The sequence below is a fragment of the Rattus norvegicus genome, chromosome 18, assembly GCF_021556685.1.
Source record: "Rattus norvegicus strain SHRSP/BbbUtx chromosome 18, alternate assembly SHRSP_T2T, whole genome shotgun sequence".
Lineage (NCBI taxonomy): Eukaryota > Metazoa > Chordata > Mammalia > Rodentia > Muridae > Rattus > Rattus norvegicus.
In genome coordinates, this window is record NC_141551.1 from 80,212,504 (window position 1) to 80,229,924 (window position 17,421).

Genomic DNA, 17,421 nt, shown 5'->3' on the forward strand with positions numbered 1-17,421 from the left:
TCCCTCCTCCTGCTGCCATGCTCCCTGCTGCTGCCATGCTCCCTCCTCCTGCTGCCATGCTCCCTGCTGCCATGCTCCCTGCTGCCATGCTCCCTGCTGCTGCCATGCTCCCTGCTGCTGCCATGCTCCCTGCTGCTGCCATGCTCCCTGCTGCTGCCATGCTCCCTCCTCCTGCTGCCATGCTCCCTGCTGCTGCCATGCTCCCTCCTCCTGCTGCCATGCTCCCTCCTGCTGCCATGCTCCCTCCTCCTGCTGCCATGCTCCCTGCTGCTGCCATGCTCCCTCCTGCCATGCTCCCTGCTGCTGCCATGCTCCCTGCTGCCATGCTCCCTGCTGCTACCATGCTCCCTCCTGCTGCCATGCTCCCTCCTGCTGCCATGCTCCCTCCTGCTGCCATGCTCCCTGCTGCCATGCTCCATCCTGCTGCCATGCTCCCTGCTGCTGCCATGCTCCCTGCTGCTGCCATGCTCCCTGCTGCCATGCTCCATCCTGCTGCCATGCTCCCTCCTGCTGCCATGCTCCCTGCTGCTGCCATGCTCCCTCCTGCTGCCATGCTCCCTCCCTGCTGCCATGCTCCCTGCTGCCATGCTCCCTCCTGCTGCCATGCTCCATCCGGCTGCCATGCTCCATCCGGCTGCCATGCTCCCTGCTAATGGACTAAGCCTCTGAAACTGTAATCAAGCTCCCAATTAAATGCTTTCTTTTATAAGAGTTGCTATGGTCATGGTGTCTCACCACAGTAACAGAACAGTGGCTAAAACAGTATTTAATTCTACCAAGGCACACACAAATGTGACCACGGAAACTATGGGTAAGTAGAGAAACTATGATGCCAAACAGTGTTGAAAGAAAAACTCTGCATCTTGACTCTCTTTGTAACCTACAGGAATTATTTAACCCATGTCTCAATTTGCTTAGTTGTGACAATTTTGACCTTCTGTTATGAATCTATGTCGTATGAAGCATTTGATGTACTTTATCTCACTAACCTCCTCAAATCTGTATGAGCTATATATTATTATCTCAAATTTGCAAATAATCTGAGATTAAAGGATGTTAAGTAGAATGCTCAAAGTGGGAGTGCTATTCAATGAAGATTTGAGAATGTTAATGTGATTTTGAATGTCTTAGGTATGCAAATATTAATGAGTATTTTGTAAATGTTCTCATCTTTATGCTGACTTCTCTCCTGGCCTTGATAAATTCTTTGGGAGGAAACACTTTGTATATGTACATAATGATACTCAATAAATGTCTGTAGAATAAACACAAATTTGTTTCCAGGTCTTAATTTCCATATAATTAAACTCCAAGGCAACAGTTAATATTACATAATGCCTTTCTGGAACATGCCCTTCCTATAATTACAGATTAAATTACAATCTGAATGTATCAATTTGTGGCAGTTTATGCATATAAACTTCTATCTTGACACTTACCTGAGTTTTAGAAAAATAGTATAATTTAGCACAGTGTAAAAACGGAGAAATTACTATTATTGGGGAAAACATGTGGATTTTTTTATTACAAAAAGAAGGGCTGAAGTACCATTTCTCACAATGAATCATGATAAACTATCTTTAAAAGTTCTCTAAATAAGATCAAAGATCAATGTTTTTAAAATTACTGGAATTTCTACTTGGATGAATAGATTTTAAATACTGAGGTTGCCTATAATTTAAATTAGAAGCTGGTCTTTCATGCCACTCCAACTTTAGTTCCTAAAAATTTTGCAGTAGTGACTGACAAGTGTTGTGTAGCTTCCAGGAAAGAAAAGTTAGAAAGACACAGACCTTTCCTCTAACACTCCCAGCATAATGATACACTTGCATAAACACCAGTACAAACAGAGATGAACCATGAGAGCTGTGAAGTCTTCACAAGTGGTGATGATGAGTTATGTCATAAAACACGAGCTAGAGACACATACTGAGAGCTCAAAGAACAGTTTGAGCCAAAACTTGAAAGAATGGAGGACTGTTCTGCCTTGGAGAAACAATTAACACAGGATACTGGGAAGAAGTGATGGCAGATGAGACTACATGTAAGGAGAGCTTGCATCAATTCAATGAGGTCCTCCTCTATCATAAGCTGCTGGGATTTGATTATATAGTCATTGGAGAACACAGCACATTTTTAACACCAGGAAGAGATGTATACAAGACAAGCTGGAGTGGGGAGTGGCATCTAGCAACAGCATCTGTCACCCCATAATCAACAGGATTGATGAGTCTGATGAAGTTGGCGAGGCATGTGTCTATCTCCTTCCTCCCTCACCATTTAACGTGTGTCCTGCCTAATCTTCATGCTGGGTTGCAATCCTTTATGGATGAGGAGAGGTTTTTTGGCCAAGGGTATGAGTAGCTGTGCTCCCCTTACAGAACTTCCAAAGAAGAGTTTAACTCAACACTATTGACATTTTGTGTCAAATAATTCTTTGCTGGGGGAGGGGTGGGTTTTGTTCGGTATATAGTACATTCAGAAGTTCTCCTTGCTCCAGACTGCTAGATGCTAGTACCTAATCACACCCACCTTCCCTACACGTTAGTAACCAAAAACCAGCTTCTAGGCATTGTCAAATGTTTCATGGAAAGCAAAATCACTATTTCTTCCTCCATCCTCCTCTGTTACCAAAAAGCCAGTGGCATCCAGTAACGGAAACATGTACAGGTTACTACTAATGGGTAAGGCTCTATGTGAGAGGCTGTGGGAATCAGTAATATAGAAGATAAAGACAGATGCGGAAAAAAGAGATGCAAAAACGCTACTAGAATGTCAAGGGCAGAAGATGAGTATAGTTCCCATGGCATGAAACTGCTTTTAATATTTGGAAGTGAAAGAGCAGCAAAAATGGGTGCTGAGACAAGATAAGGTAGTGACATTATGGATGTGTCTCATGATAATTTTGACAGGAATACTACGATAAATCCTTCGTTAAATGAGCAAAATTATATTGGGGAATTTAGAACAACATAGACATGTCAAATATTTAGCAGCATGCATTTTATTTATTAATTTTTTAAAAATTCTGGGTATGGTATCTGTCGACTACAATCCTTTACTCGGAAGGCTGAGGTAGAAGGATACTTACAAGTTTAGGGCCAGCCAGGCAGATACCAACTGCTAGGCATCTTGAGTTATAAAGTGAGACTGTTTCAAAATACCAAAGCCATACAAACAAATAGGAAAAACGAACTACCACTAAACCCTTTTAAACATTAGCACAAAACACCGTGCTTCGCTAAGACATTTATTTAGTCTAAGTGTCTACTTGTACTTTGTTCATGGTTGCCCCATGAGTCTCTCTTGTCTACCCTGCACTCCTGCTGGTTCTCTCCTCTTGCTTCTCCCTCCAAATAGTCCCCTTCTGTATCCACATACGTATGTATGAATATATACGTGTCAATCCTACCTGCAAGAGGAGACATTGCATGTGTTTTGGTAACAAAAACTTTTCTATCAACTTCCATGTTAATAATTAAAATCAAACAACATGTTAGTAATAAAAACATATTAACCTTATAGTAAATATAGGAAATTATAGAAATCAAATAGTTTGTACCTCAGGAGGTGGCAATCTGATAGTATAGACTTCTATACTTAGACAAACTTGTGTTTCTGTTACATTGATGTCTAATACTGAAAAAGAATTAACCATAAATTTTCTGGAGTTAGTATTCCATCCTATCAAATAAAGCATTTATAGTAACACATATTACTTTGTATATTAGCATATATGTTGCGAAGAGATTTTTATACATCTAGTAAAGTTCAAACAGTGAACCACAGGTTTGGCAGTTTATAAATTGCACTTTTAAGACAAAAATTTGAAGCAATATTGATCTGTGTGGGAGGGAGGTACTACGACAGGATAACAGTAAGAAAAATCATACTTCCTACAGTTTAAAGGACACTCACTAAATAGTTGCTGCCAACCTGACATCCATTACTAAATTCCAGTGCGGCCTTCCACCAGGCTTCCTAAAGAAAGCTGTGCTGGCATGTTAGAGGAACGGCATCTGAAGGCAGCTTTGGGAGCCTCAGGGATAGTGACCACATTATGTTTTGAACTAGGGAACAGTGAGGAGGCTGCATTTACTTTGTAAAACTTTAGTGAGTATAACCTTAAAATTTCTGAGTTTTATCTAAATATATTACATTTAAAAAACATAAAAACAGTCTTCTAACTGGAGCCCAAGAAATTTACTCTTCTAAATTGTTTTCTTGCTGCCCTAGCTAGGATCTCATGCTAGTGTAATGAAGCTAAATTTAGGTAACAAACAGATTCATCCAGAGTGAGATCAGAGCGACTGCTCCTGTCTAACTGACGGCCTACCTTCAGGGCAACTAGGCAGCAGTCAAACAATTAGATCGGAAGTTACACTATAGTCTATCTTTAAGATTAGTCAGGTTCCTTTAGAGAATATTTTCAGAATAAAAATAAAATTCTAAGAAAAGTAAGCTTTAACATAAGAAACACAATTTAATAATATAGCTTAGGAAAATATATTCAAATATTTGCAGAATTAAAGATTTTCACAATCATCTTCTTAAGTAGAGAAATTAAATACACCTTTTCTTCTGATTAAGTAACTTTTTCCTCAAGTAGGTAAATATGTATTTTGAATGAGAAGTAACTTCCTGGGTGAAATTCTGATTCTGATTATGTGCTAGTATCTTCTGACACATGGTAATCATCAAGACCGTGACAAGCTAACATGGGCTCTTAAACAACTGTTAATCATATTAATTCTTTGTCTATTGTTTTATACATTTTTACTTACCAACTGCACTTTGCTTTCCCATATTAGAAAGAAAATCTCTTCCTTAAAAAATTCACAGGATATATCACATTATTAAAGTACTGAAATAATCATTATTGATAAGTATAACCATTTGAAGAAAAGGTATCAAAGATATGAAAATTATAAAACAAATATATGACAGCTCATAGAAAAATATAATTATTCAAAAAGTATCTCTTCATTGAAAAGGACCAAAATACCCAATACTTTTTTCAAAAATTTATGTCTTGCTATAAAATACTTAGAAAACCATCAGACGTCATCAAAAATTCAGGATGGCCCTTTAGACCTAAAGTATTTCAACAATACTGACATTCTGTGTATATTTCATCAAATCCTTCATAACATATTTATTCTTAAGTATCAAGTATTAAATAATAAAAGCATTTAAAGCGGCATCAACAGGCCTCTGAGTATTATCCCACGTAAGAAGGTTACTGTGGGCTTCCCTGAAAATGATAAGAGTTGGAGCTAAAACTCTTCTCTAAAAGTAAGAATCCTTGAAATAAAAAACAGAGGTACACTGAAGTCATCTAGCTCAGAAAGTCCCAACGACTGGTAAACACAAAGTCACCTTGTACCAAGAGATGACCTGTTCTATTCCAGGCCGGAGCAAGTCTAGCCATGAGTGAGTAGGAAAGGCAGTTCTGAAGAATTGCAGGAGTTACTCTTTGTGGAGCCTCCATCTAAAACATTAAAGGAAAGATGAGCAAATTGAGAGAATTGCTGTACATCCATAGACTCAGGTAACGTCTGCAGATTAACATCCAATAAAATGAGCAATTCTAGATCAAAAATGTAGTTGTTCTCACGGCTAGTACTGTTTACTCGAAGGCTAAAGACTTTAAAGAGATACTCGTTGTGAAGCTACCTCTGTGGCAATGCTATGCCCAGTTTCCTGGTTATGCCTAAGCCTAACTCAAGAGCTGTGCTGAGTCTTTAACCATGTATCCTGTTCTGCAAAGAGGGACTCAAGCAAGAACGATATTGTGATGTATTTCATTTCGTTCCCTGTAGTTTAACATTAGACAAGGTTAAGTACAAAAGCACACATCAAACAAATATGTATCTATTTATTCAAAATTAATCTTTAATATTAAGGCCTTTGTTGCTGACTCACAAGTAATAGGAATCAGATTTATCTTCCCACTTGACATTTCTAAAAGAAAAAAATCTGGGCAAATTGTTTGAAACAATGGTTCATCAAATACTGGACATTATGGAACAAAGAATTATTCTTCATGGCAGGGGTGGGAGGACCAACAAGATGAGCCCTATCTTTTCAGCTTTTCCTCAACAGAGGGTAACATTCCCCATCATTTCTCCTGGCTTATTGTATGAAGTGTTTTCCAGGCTGTAGTCCTGGAAGAAACAATCTAGAGAGTCCATTAGTCTCTGTGAATTGAAGAGATAGAGCCAAGGGTCCACAGGGAGCCAAGGAAGTCAGAAAGTGCTGGTGAGGCCAGCTCTGAAGTGAAGAGACAGCAGATGAGCACAGTGCTCACGGAGTATTTTGCTGAATAAGGATTAGCACACATGTGAGGAAACTGCTGAAGGTTAGGATGAAAACCAAAGTTGTTTGCTATGTAAGTGTGGAGTAAAATCCAGAAAAATTCTGTCCTGGAATCTGTAAGAAATACAAGCATAAAAGCAGGTGAGCCAAGAACTGTCCTCCAGTATTAGTCACTGGGAAATCCAGTTACAGACAGAGATTTGATACCCTGATCCCAGTAATGGACACAAACAGAGGACAACAAGAATTTAGTAGATTTATCATTATCAAGCAATAAGACCTATTTAACATTTATAGAGTACTTAATACACTAAGACCAGAATACATATTCTTGTCAGGACGACAAAGGACATTTACTAAATCTATGATAAATTATACTCTTGACCCTAAAAAACCTCATTTTTTAAAAAATTAAAACTTTATGAAGTGTCTTTCTAAACAGTAACTGAATGAGAAGTCGGCAGCAGAAAGATCTCTGGGAAAGCCCCGTTTGGAAACCTGCAGCCTATTTGTAACAGCTATTAGGAAGTCAAAGGGACAACTACTCAGAGAACAAGCATATCTCTAACTATGCCTGTGTCAGAAAGAATGACTTCTCAGTGGCATCAGTGATCACTTTAAGCAGAAAAAAGGAAATACTATAAATAAAAGAAAAAAAAAAAGAAAAAGGTCAATGAAATTCAAAGTCGTAAAACAATAGAGAAAAATCAATGAAACCAAGCCCCCTCCTTTATCCCTGTTGAGGTTTGGCCTTTTGCTAGCTATTGTAATGATTTATTTATTTTTTTAATTGGATATTTTCTTTATTTACATTTCAAATATTATCCCCTTTCCTGGTTTCCCCTCTGGAAACCCCCTATCCCATCCCCCCTACCCCTACTTCTATGAGGGTGCTCCCCCACCCACCCACCCACTCCTTCCCACAGGCCACATGAAGCTCAAGAAGAAGGAAGACCAAAGTGTGGATGCTTCAGTCCTTCTTAGAAGGGGTAGCAAAATACTCCAGGGAGGAAATATGGAGACAAATCGTGGATCAGAGAGTGCAGGAAAGGCTATTGTAATGTTAAGTATGGGTCCCTAAGCCCTAGAGTCTGCAGGTAGCCCCTGGGGTTTAGGTTTCCTGGGCTTAGGGTAGAAGAGGAACAACAAAGGAGAAGAAGGTGAATGGAGGAGTGAAAGGAGGAGAGAAGCTGCCATGGGTTAGGTGAGCCATAGAAACATGGCCCTGAGGGCTGGCCAACTGGAGTTAAGAGCAGCCCAGATGATACATAGTAAATAGTAAGTAATAACTCGGGGTTATGATAGGAAAATAGGTTGTAACAGCATGGAGGGTAGGCAGCTGCCCAACTCTTGTGTTGTTTAAGATTATTGTGAACATAAAGGCTGTGAGTGTCTTTCACCCAAGAACTAAAAGGTCTAAGGCGGAGTAGAAACCCTGGGCTGGCATTAGAGTAATTTCCCATCAATGACTATCAACTCTCTAGGTAGACTGATAAAAGAGTAAGAAAAAGAAAAGAAAAAAAATCAGAAGAACACACATATAATCAGTGCTAAAAGTCAGAAAGGATACATCATGTCAGATTTTATAACAAAAGAAAATAAGAGACTACTAAAGCAATTTTGAGAGTTTAGAAGAAAAGGACATAATCCTTGAAATAAATAACTTAATATCCCTATTTCCTGTTAAAATAAAATTGCAGTTAACCTTTTCAGAATCTAAATTTCAGATAGCCCTATGGACGAGTTTCATAAAAACATTTAGTGAAGAAATAATAAAATTAGACATGACTTCTTCCAAAAAAAGTTTTCTTGCTTATTATGTTTGTTCTTTCATCTTTTGAGACAACATTTTCCTGGGCCTTGGCTGTCCTAAAACTCACTCTGTAGATCAGGCTAACCTGGAACTTAATTCTCCTGCTACTCAAGTCCTGGCATTAAGGCATGTGTCCCCATGCCTGGCCAAGAGTAGAGGTTTTTAAAGGTGGGGTGTTTGTTTTTCACTAGGTGACTCTGGTGGTAGGGTCTTGACTGACCCATAGCTCTGATGGCTAATGCTAACGTCAATAGACTAACTAGACAAGTCCGGAAAGGACCAGTAAGTGTGCTTCTGGGCATGTCTGTAAGGATTTCCAGAGAGAACTGATTGAGGGGCAGGACCTAGTGTGAGCTGTGTGGTGCCATCCCCACAGGCTGCAGATGAGGCCAAAGCTGGAGAGCTCAGGCCTTCTCTCTCTCCCCCACACAGAGAACATAAGATGAGCAGCTCTTCTCAGCTTCTTCACCTTCCCTCCACAGTGTACTCAGCCCTCTGAAGCTGTGAGGCACTGCCCCAACTTCCTCTCTTTAAAGAAGTTCACCACTAGTACAACACCATCTATCATTTTATTTCTTTATAGAGTAGCTAGGTGATTGTGGCAGTAATTCAATCTCTCAGAATTTCATTTTTTTTCCTATCTAAAAATGCAGAAAAACTATTAATTTCCTTCTGTGTCTCCATAAATGTGCACAAAATAATTGTTTGGAAAAATCTTGGTCTTTTCCCATGTATAATAATAATTTGTGAAAAAGATACTCCAAATGTTGTTTGTTGACTGAGCTGGTTAGACTTTGGCTATTTACTTATTTTTGTTTATTTATCTATTTATTTTTGGCTACTCAACATGCACTAGGGTCATCTGGAAAGAAGGAACTTCAACTGAGAAAAATGTCTCCATCAGATTGACTGCTATACAAGTCTGTGTATCATTTCTTCTTCTTCTTCTTCTTCTTCTTCTTCTTCTTCTTCTTCTTCTTCTTCTTCTTCTTCTTCTTCTTCTCCTTCTTCTTCTTCTTCTCCTCCTTCTTTTTATTTATTATTATTATTATTATTATTATTATTATTATTATTATTATTATAATGATTGAAGTGGGAGGGCTAGCCCGTTGTGGGTGTCTTGCGTTATGTAAGAAAGCATGTTGAGTGAGCCATGTTGCAGGCCTGTAAGCAGAGCCCCTCTGTGGTTTGTGCTTCAGTACCTGCCACCAAGTTCCTGCCTTGATGGTCTGCCTTGGCTTCTGTTGATGATGTAATGTGGTACTATGGTATGAAAGTGTAAGGCAAATAAACCCTTTTCTCCCCTAAGTTGCTGTTTGGTCACAGTGTTTTATCACAGCAATGGAAAGCAAACTGAGACACTGATAAAAGAAGTAGAATATACAACCAATGTAGCATCTATATTATTATTATTTTAAACACATACCTTAGCTTCATATTTTTCAATATAGGCATTAAGTCTCCCAGATTTAAAAAATGGTATCTATAACAGAAAGTTCATATTTGTAAAAAGAACTTAACATAGACATAAAACAAAATATTGTTACACATAAATATCTTAAGCAAAATGAAACAGAGGGGGGTTGGGGATTTAGCTCAGTGGTAGAGCGCTTGCCTAGCAAGCGCAAGGCCCTGGGTTCGGTCCCCAGCTCCAGAAAAAAAAAAGAAAAAAAATACAACAGAGGGCATAGATTCTGGCTATCCTTCTATATTTCTGTTCTCTATCCATTTGAAGAAAGACACTGTGGTAACCACTTTTTCCCTGAAGTAGGATCTGTCGCAGGTACACTGTCAAGGTGAAGTTGCCTGATATTGACCTGATCTTCAAGTCTTATAAAGGAAAAAGGAAATAAATTTTATATAAATACTTAACCCCTTTTAAATATACAAGGCATGCTTAGACATGAATGACACATTCTGTCTAGACATGGACCTAAATAGAAGTTTAAATTTAAATTTTTAAAGAGCATTATTTAACTTGGTAGATATTGTTTTGCTAAATGGACAGGGTAACAACCTGTGTTCTACATATGTTTATACCCATAGATTAGTACAGCTCTCAGTCCTCACCACAGACGCTTCTTCATGGGGTAGATGGTGACTAATACAGACACGCATAGCTGATGAATGTGCAGAGAGTAGGTGACTAAGAACTGCTCAGGCCTAAACAGGATAACTATACCAGATTCCCTACACCTAAGGCTCATGGGACCTCACGGAGTGGGCAGGGCAGACAGAAACACTGTAAGAGACAGAGGTCACGAAGAACTGCAGTGGAATAGTTTCTTCTGGGTGTTACAGGGTCACTGGACTCACAAATTCACAGCAGCTGTGTTGGCCTTCACAAAATCAAGACAATCAACGTGCCAGCATGGATGTGGGGGACACATGAGGTCCCACATCTAGCTGAGAAGCTATTGAGAGTGATGGTTTCTAGGGAAGGGAGAATCAGCTTTCTTTAGGGGTGTGGTATCTGTGAGGTGACCATGTACTAGATGGCCCTACCCCACGAAAGTACAGGAGCACTAATTAGAGTCAGCAGGCTCTGGTTTTTTTTCTTGGGGGGGGGGTTATCAAGTTGGGAAGAGGAAGAAGGATTTGAAGGGAAAAACTAGAGGGAGAATGTGATAGAAATAAATTGTATACTATTCTCCAAGAATGACAAAAAGTTGATTTACTGAGACGAGAAACTTACGTATAACTAAAACATTGATAAAATGCATTAAAGCAAATTCTGTCTTAGATACTGCACTACAACACATTCTGTTTATTAGTGGTCTCTATCTCAGCATTTATGCCGGATAAAGTTAAATATTAATTTAGAGTCATAAAATAGATTTAAACATAAGGCATATCAGTTAGTGGGGCATTCACTCAAACTAAAATATGGGGAAGTTAATCCTTGCAAACCATCTTCAATTTCTGATACCATACTTGAATACTGTTTAATCAATACTGTTTCAAATAATCAGTAATACTCACCGACATCACTACTGAAATTTGGTTTAATATTCCAGGCACAGGTGCTGTTAGAATATCTTCATGTGAAAGTAGCAGCTGCCTGTGGAGAGGAAATACGCTATTTTCAAAACGAACTGGTCGACTTCTATACTTGTACGTCACTGCAATACTTAGAAATGGTCTAAAAGCTCGCTTTCTACCTATTCTTGTTATTTTCAAAGGTCTCAGGGTAATTTGTAGTAAGTATAACTAAATTTCACCCAAACAAAGAGGGTGGAGTGCGTGGGGAGATACAAAACAGGGTCCACTCCCAGACTGCTTTCCTCATTCCGTCCTGAGTGTTTTGTTCTGTGCAGGGATCTAACTGCATAGTTTAGGATGCCTTTAACTTGCAATCCTCATTTGTCAGCCTCTAGACTGCTGGGGTTACAGTATAGGATTAAAGGTTTTATTCTTTAAATTTATATTTAAATACATTTATTTAAAGATACAATCTTGTCTTGAGTCCTTCTCTGAGTACCTCAATTAAAGGAACGGATAAATGTGAGTCCTTAATAATAAGGTTAAGGCTGAGCTGTTCCTTAAAGATTATCTTGGGATCCGGTATTACAAGATAATTCTTAGAGAAATATTCTCCATTGTCATGTTTTGGTATGAAAATTATATTAATCTTTTAGTATCTTTATGAGCAGATAGTGAATTTTTATTACTTAGTATCTCTAAGTTTTGGGGAGCCCGACTTAATTCATGAATTAAGTCTTATAGAGAATTAAAATTTACTATTTTGTTTTATGTGCATTACTGTTTGGCCGGTATGTCTCTGTGAGAGTGTCAGATCCCACAGACGTGGAATCATAGAGTTGTGAGCTTACACATGGGAATTGAACCCAGGTCCTCTGATGGAGCTGCCCGTGCTCTCAACTGCTGAGCTATCTCTCCAGCCCCAAGAATTAGAAACAAGAACAAAATTAAAGCAGTCAAGAGGTCACAAATATAAAAACTCAACATCAAGATATTTTCCTCAAGTATTTTAAGTCCCTCTTTAAATCCAACATACCTGGGTTCTTTGCTTTCAAAGTGTATACACAGATTTAATAAATGTTTTGAAGAATAACCTTCTAAAGTAGCAATAACAGGATTTTTAAAGCTTAAAAGCTTAGATAGGAGACGTATGTTTTTACCTGCACATCTTTATCTGAGTGCTCCTAATGTCTATTTCTGCCACCCTGCCACTCAGTATTATCTGGACGGTGCAGAGTTTGTGTAAATCTGGAAGGATGATGAAGAACAGGGACTGCACCTTGGGCTCGTTCATATTTTCCTGTTGAGTGTATGTCGGGTACCAGACCTTCAAAATCAAACGTCAAAAAGAGCACATGCACAGTTTTAGCATAAGTCAATACTAATCAATACTCAGCAGATAATGATTGATGTCATGTTAGAATAAGAAAATAAAAAACAAATTAGTAAACCTTAGCCACAAAACCATCAGTTTCATCTCCACCGTTTTCACCCCATTTCTAACCACTTGTATTTAGCACAGTTTTATTAAGATACTGTTCACCTGCAATTCTCCAGTTAGGGTCAAGTTCAATGCTTTTTCTTTGCTAGATTCACGGAGTTATGCAGCACACAATAAATTACAACACTTTCATCCTTCTCTCAAGATTCTAGATCTTCAGTTCTACAACACTAATTGATTGGCTGATTTAAATACAAATAATAATTTTAAAATCCCTAATTTGTTAACTGCCTAAGTCTTTTCTAGGTTCTGGCCATATTGTATTTAATAATTTCATTCTACTGATCCTGGCTATCCTTAAAGTTTTGTTTTCAGAAAAACAGAATCTTTCCTGCCACACAGTTTAAATATAAGAGTGTATAGCCAAGACCTCTGCTATTTTAGAGTCTATAAACTACTTCAAGGTTGAGGAATATATTATTTTTTATGTTTTATATGAGAGAAAATGTTAGCTAACTGTTAAATAGATTTCATTTCTAACAGTTTACTTGGCTTACACCTCTACTTGGGGGAGGCTTTTAAAGCTGCTAATTCACTTTCTGCCTTTGGGGTGTATAGCATTCACCTCACAATATTGGGATGTAAACGCAGAGCAGGCTGGGGACGGTCAACTACCTTAAGGTGCACATATACACCTGTGGGAGGTAACCTGGACTCTAGAACGTTAAACTTAGCACAAACATACCCTCTCTCTTTAAAAAGAAACGACTAGCCCTGAAATCTTATGTGTGACTAGCCCTGGAGTCCGACTTCTTTCACCAAAAGCCTTTGTGTTTCTCGGAGGAATGCTGACCGTGGGCTTCGGCTTGGACACTTCCAGCTCACTTAAACCACAGAAGGAAGCATTTGACATTTTCTTCAGGAATATTTTCGTGCTGGATTCACTCATGCTTCCCACGGGCCCTGGGAATAAGTTCCCTTGCCCCCTTTCGGCTCCACTTTCTCAGCGACAGCAATGTCTCCATCGTCTTTAAAACCAAAGTTTAAAAGGCGGCTCTGGAAGTGTCTCACGCTTTTTAAAAACCGAAACACACGAGTTTTAACGGAATAATCATCTCCTCCTGGTCCCAAAGCCAGAGCTAACCAAGAAGAGCTTGCTCTGTTCTACACCGGGGTCTTGGGTGCGGTCCTCAGGATGCGGAGCCGCGACTTTCTCGGGGCAGACAGGAGGGCCTCGCCGTCCTAAACGCCACGCTTCAGAAGGCCTGGTGCCTCTCACGTAATTTAAATATAAAAACGTGTAACCAAGAGCTCCGCTATTTTAGATTCTCTCTGTATACCACTCCGAGGTTAAAGAATATATTACTGTTCTTTATTTTACAGCCTCCCTTCAGGGGGCGAGGGAGGCCAGGCCGGCATCAAAGCTGCTCCCTCTATGGCCACCACCGCAGCCGGCCCTCTCTGTACCTCAGTCTGCCTGCCGGCGCTCTGTCCTCTCCTCAGCACTGTCCTGCAGCCCGGTGCTTCAGGGATGCTCTGTGCTGGAGGCAAGCCTCGTGCTCCAGTCAGAACCTGCTCTCCTCAGACAGCTCCGGCCAAGTCGCACGCGGAGCTCGTAATCCCATCAGGCCTTGCGCTCGGACCTGGCCTCTCCCATCAGTCCCTGCGCTATCCGCTCCCCAGAAAGTCCCGGGATCCCTTTCCCCTCTCTGGTCAGGTCTTGTGTTCTTGACCCTCGGGCTCTCAGGTTAGGACAGTGGTGCCCCAGGCAGTTTCCTGCTCCCTGCAGGGTCCGCACTGGGGTCAGGCCCCAACAGGCTAGGACTTCACCCAGGGCAGGCAGCACCCGCCCGTGTCACTGCCAGGATTAGTCAAAATGGAGCCGTTGACAACTCTCTGTTCCATTTGGGCCATGTGCTCCCACCGGGTCTAGCGATCCCAGAGGCTCTGTGCTTCTCGATGCCTTATTATGGCTGCTCTAGCACATTTCTTGTTCCCAGCATGCCCTCTGTTGACAGCATGCCACCATGCCTTGTTTTCTTCCACAGCACCTGGTACTTCGGTGCCTTCTCAGCAAAGGGCGCAGTTTTCAGCATGGCCTGAGTTGTTGGCCCTACTATCCAATCCATTCAGGCATGTTCCGTTACCACTCAGCACTACCAATGTGCTTTCCCCACCTAATCCAGAGTTCCATTAGCACCTTGCAGGTCACCGAGATGCCTAAGAGTGGGCGGTGCCCAGGTCAGGGCAAAAGGACAGCCGTGAAGCAGCAGCCTACACAGTTGGCTGAGGTGAGTAGATGGCATACTGTTTGGTTACAGGACACCTTTCTGCTCAGATTCTCGTTGCTCGGTGCAACTTCCAGGATTCCTATTATGGGAATAAAGCTCCACCACTGTGGGGTCCTAAAAAGCTTGAAATGAGCTCCTTTGACTCATTTGACAGATAGTTATTAAGCACACACCATACTCAGTTGCTCTTCTAGGTGCTTGATGATGGAGCATTAAGCAAACAGTATTTTCTGTCCCAGAAGAATTTACTCAGTGTAGGAAAAAGTAGTAGTGCCAGAGTGAGCTCATTCTTGTCAGACCCACAGAAATTGAGAGTTGGGAAGTAATGGGAGAATTGGGGAGAATTGTTTGCTCTTTTCGATAAGTTCTTTTGCAAGACTCCAAAGAGCTTTCTCCTTGCAGACATGCGAATAACTGTGATAAAATTTACCTGTAGCATTCTTCAAGACTGCAACAACTCAGATAAGATGTGCTTATCAGAATTCATGTCCAGAAAGAAAAATCCTCCACCAGTGAGCTCACCCTAACTGCTGATTAAGGTCTCCAACACTAATGGATTTTGCATGTAAGTAACTCACACCCGAGTTCTGCTTCTTAAATATACTAATAGTTTATCATGGCACTACAATGTTTCTGAATGGAAAAAAAAACATGTCTCAGAAAGGCTAAACTAAAGTGTGGCCTTGTTTAAAAATAAGTGATAGTTTTCTAAGCAAAGCCAGTTTGTTGGTGATAGATTTGATTTACTGCCATGTAATCCCCTAGTTTCTGACTTGAGTGACATCATCATCTCTAGTCCTGTGACTGTCAAGGATCCTAAACACTTTGCATAATTAAATATGGTATGTGGAATTCTCCTGTTCATATTATTTCATTATTGTTCTTGCTTGCTGTAGGGGTCTCTGTGACCACCCTGGCCAGCAGAGTCCTAAGCTAGAGTAGGTAAGAAGGCAGTTTGGTTCCTCACGACTCAGTAGCCAGTGTTAGTTCAAACTTCTGAAGTTTGACCCGAAGTAACTTATTTTAGGACTGTTGGAGCAGAATTTGGTGCAAACTTCTCCTGATGATAATCAACTCAATTCCGTGACCTCAACAGAGTATACATAAATCTTCTTCACTCTTTGTAAAGTGCATAAAAATAGGTCCCACAGATTGACTGAGAAAAACAAGCTCATGGTAAAGGTGTAGGGGGGGTACCCAGTACCAGAAGCATCTCTAGCCCCATAGTTGGAGCAGTGGTCAGCAGGCTGGTAAGCGCATTTGCTCCCAGCCTTCTGATTGGGTAGTGGGTATAGCATTCCTTCCTTTAAGAAACAAGTCCGAATACTAAACATTTGAGCACAAAGACCCGTCCAAGTTCGTGGGATCAGGTGATCATGCGCTGACTTCTCCGTAACGGTGAGCTAATAATAATTCTCCTTCTTCAAACATTTGGTTATTTACTTATAACTATGCAAAATTAGTATAAATAAATTTATAGTACAGTGTCCTCTATGTAATTACTTATCATTGTCTGAAGTTACTGTGATAAATGGCTGTAGATCGCAAATGAACTCCAGATACTTAAAAAAAAGTTGTCTACTTTTTAAGATTATAATTTTATTACAGTGTTTCTCCCTTCCCTCCCTCTAAACCTTTCCATTTATCAATCTCTGCTCTCCTTCAAACTTATGGCTTTTCATTAATTATTAGGGACACGCACACACACACACACACACACCCTGTTCAGTCCATATACCGTCACTTGTATGCATGTTTTCAGGGATGACCTCTTGGAATTGGATAAATAATCAGTGTGCTCTTCCCTCTGAAGGACCACGTCTCCAGATACTTTTGCTAGCTGTATGGTCAGATCCGATAGTTCATTGTACTTCGTTCTGACTCTGAAGGGATCTCAGTAGCTTTGTTGGTGTTTATGAATAGTCATGGGATAGAACAACTTCAACTCATGGAAAGATGTTTTATCTTTAAATGAATACATATTTTAGAAAAGTTGGGAATTCCGTTAGACGGACAATTATTTAGATATAACTAAGTATGCACAAGAGACAGGTGTTTCTGGAAAGGAAAAGCTATCCTACACTAACGTGGTATTCAGAAGTTTTGTGGGTGGGTTGGTGTCCATATCGCTCCATTGGGGTTCCCGCCTGGCTACAGGAGTGGCCTCTTCAGGTTCCATATCCCCAACCATGGGTGAGTCACAGCTAAGGCTGCCTCCATTGATTCTAGGGCACCTTCCTTATCTCTGGCCTCCATCTCTTCCCGGAGATGCCCCTGCCTTTCCACTCCTGTCAGTTGCAGGTTTCCTTTCATTCTCATGGTCATCTGGCCATGTCTCCTGTCCCTTCCTGCTGCACCTGATCCTGAACCCCCATTCCTCTCCCTGTCTCCCCCCCCAGATCCCTCCCTCCATCTGCCTCTTATGAGTATTTTATTCCCCCTTCTAAGTGAGAATCAAGCATCCTCCCTTGTGCCTTCCTTCTTGCTTAGCTTCTTTGTGTCTGTATAGTGTAGCATGGGTATCCCGTATTCTATGGCTAATATCCGCTTATAAGTGAGTATATATCATGCACGTC

At 40.4% G+C, this 17,421-nt stretch overlaps 1 protein-coding gene and 1 long non-coding RNA gene across 2 annotated transcripts in view; one reads left to right on the plus strand and one right to left on the minus strand.

Annotated features, from left to right (window-relative positions):
• The window catches only part of C18h18orf63 (similar to human chromosome 18 open reading frame 63), a 41,276-nt gene extending 27,092 nt beyond the window's left edge, over window positions 1-14,184 (minus strand). Inside the window, 7 exon segments of the mRNA NM_001419729.1 lie at window positions 3,563-3,639; window positions 4,785-4,826; window positions 5,380-5,491; window positions 9,558-9,614; window positions 11,114-11,192; window positions 12,274-12,440; window positions 14,022-14,184. Coding sequence (NP_001406658.1) covers window positions 3,563-3,639; window positions 4,785-4,826; window positions 5,380-5,491; window positions 9,558-9,614; window positions 11,114-11,192; window positions 12,274-12,407 — 501 coding nt within the window. The 5' untranslated portion in view covers window positions 12,408-12,440; window positions 14,022-14,184.
• A 28-nt stretch (window positions 14,185-14,212) lies between these two features.
• LOC147999899 (uncharacterized) lies at window positions 14,213-15,410 on the plus strand. Its single transcript, XR_015643098.1, has 3 exons — window positions 14,213-14,301; window positions 14,752-14,845; window positions 15,282-15,410. It is a non-coding gene; the product is annotated as an uncharacterized LOC147999899 (long non-coding RNA).
• Window positions 15,411-17,421: the final 2,011 nt, after the last annotated feature.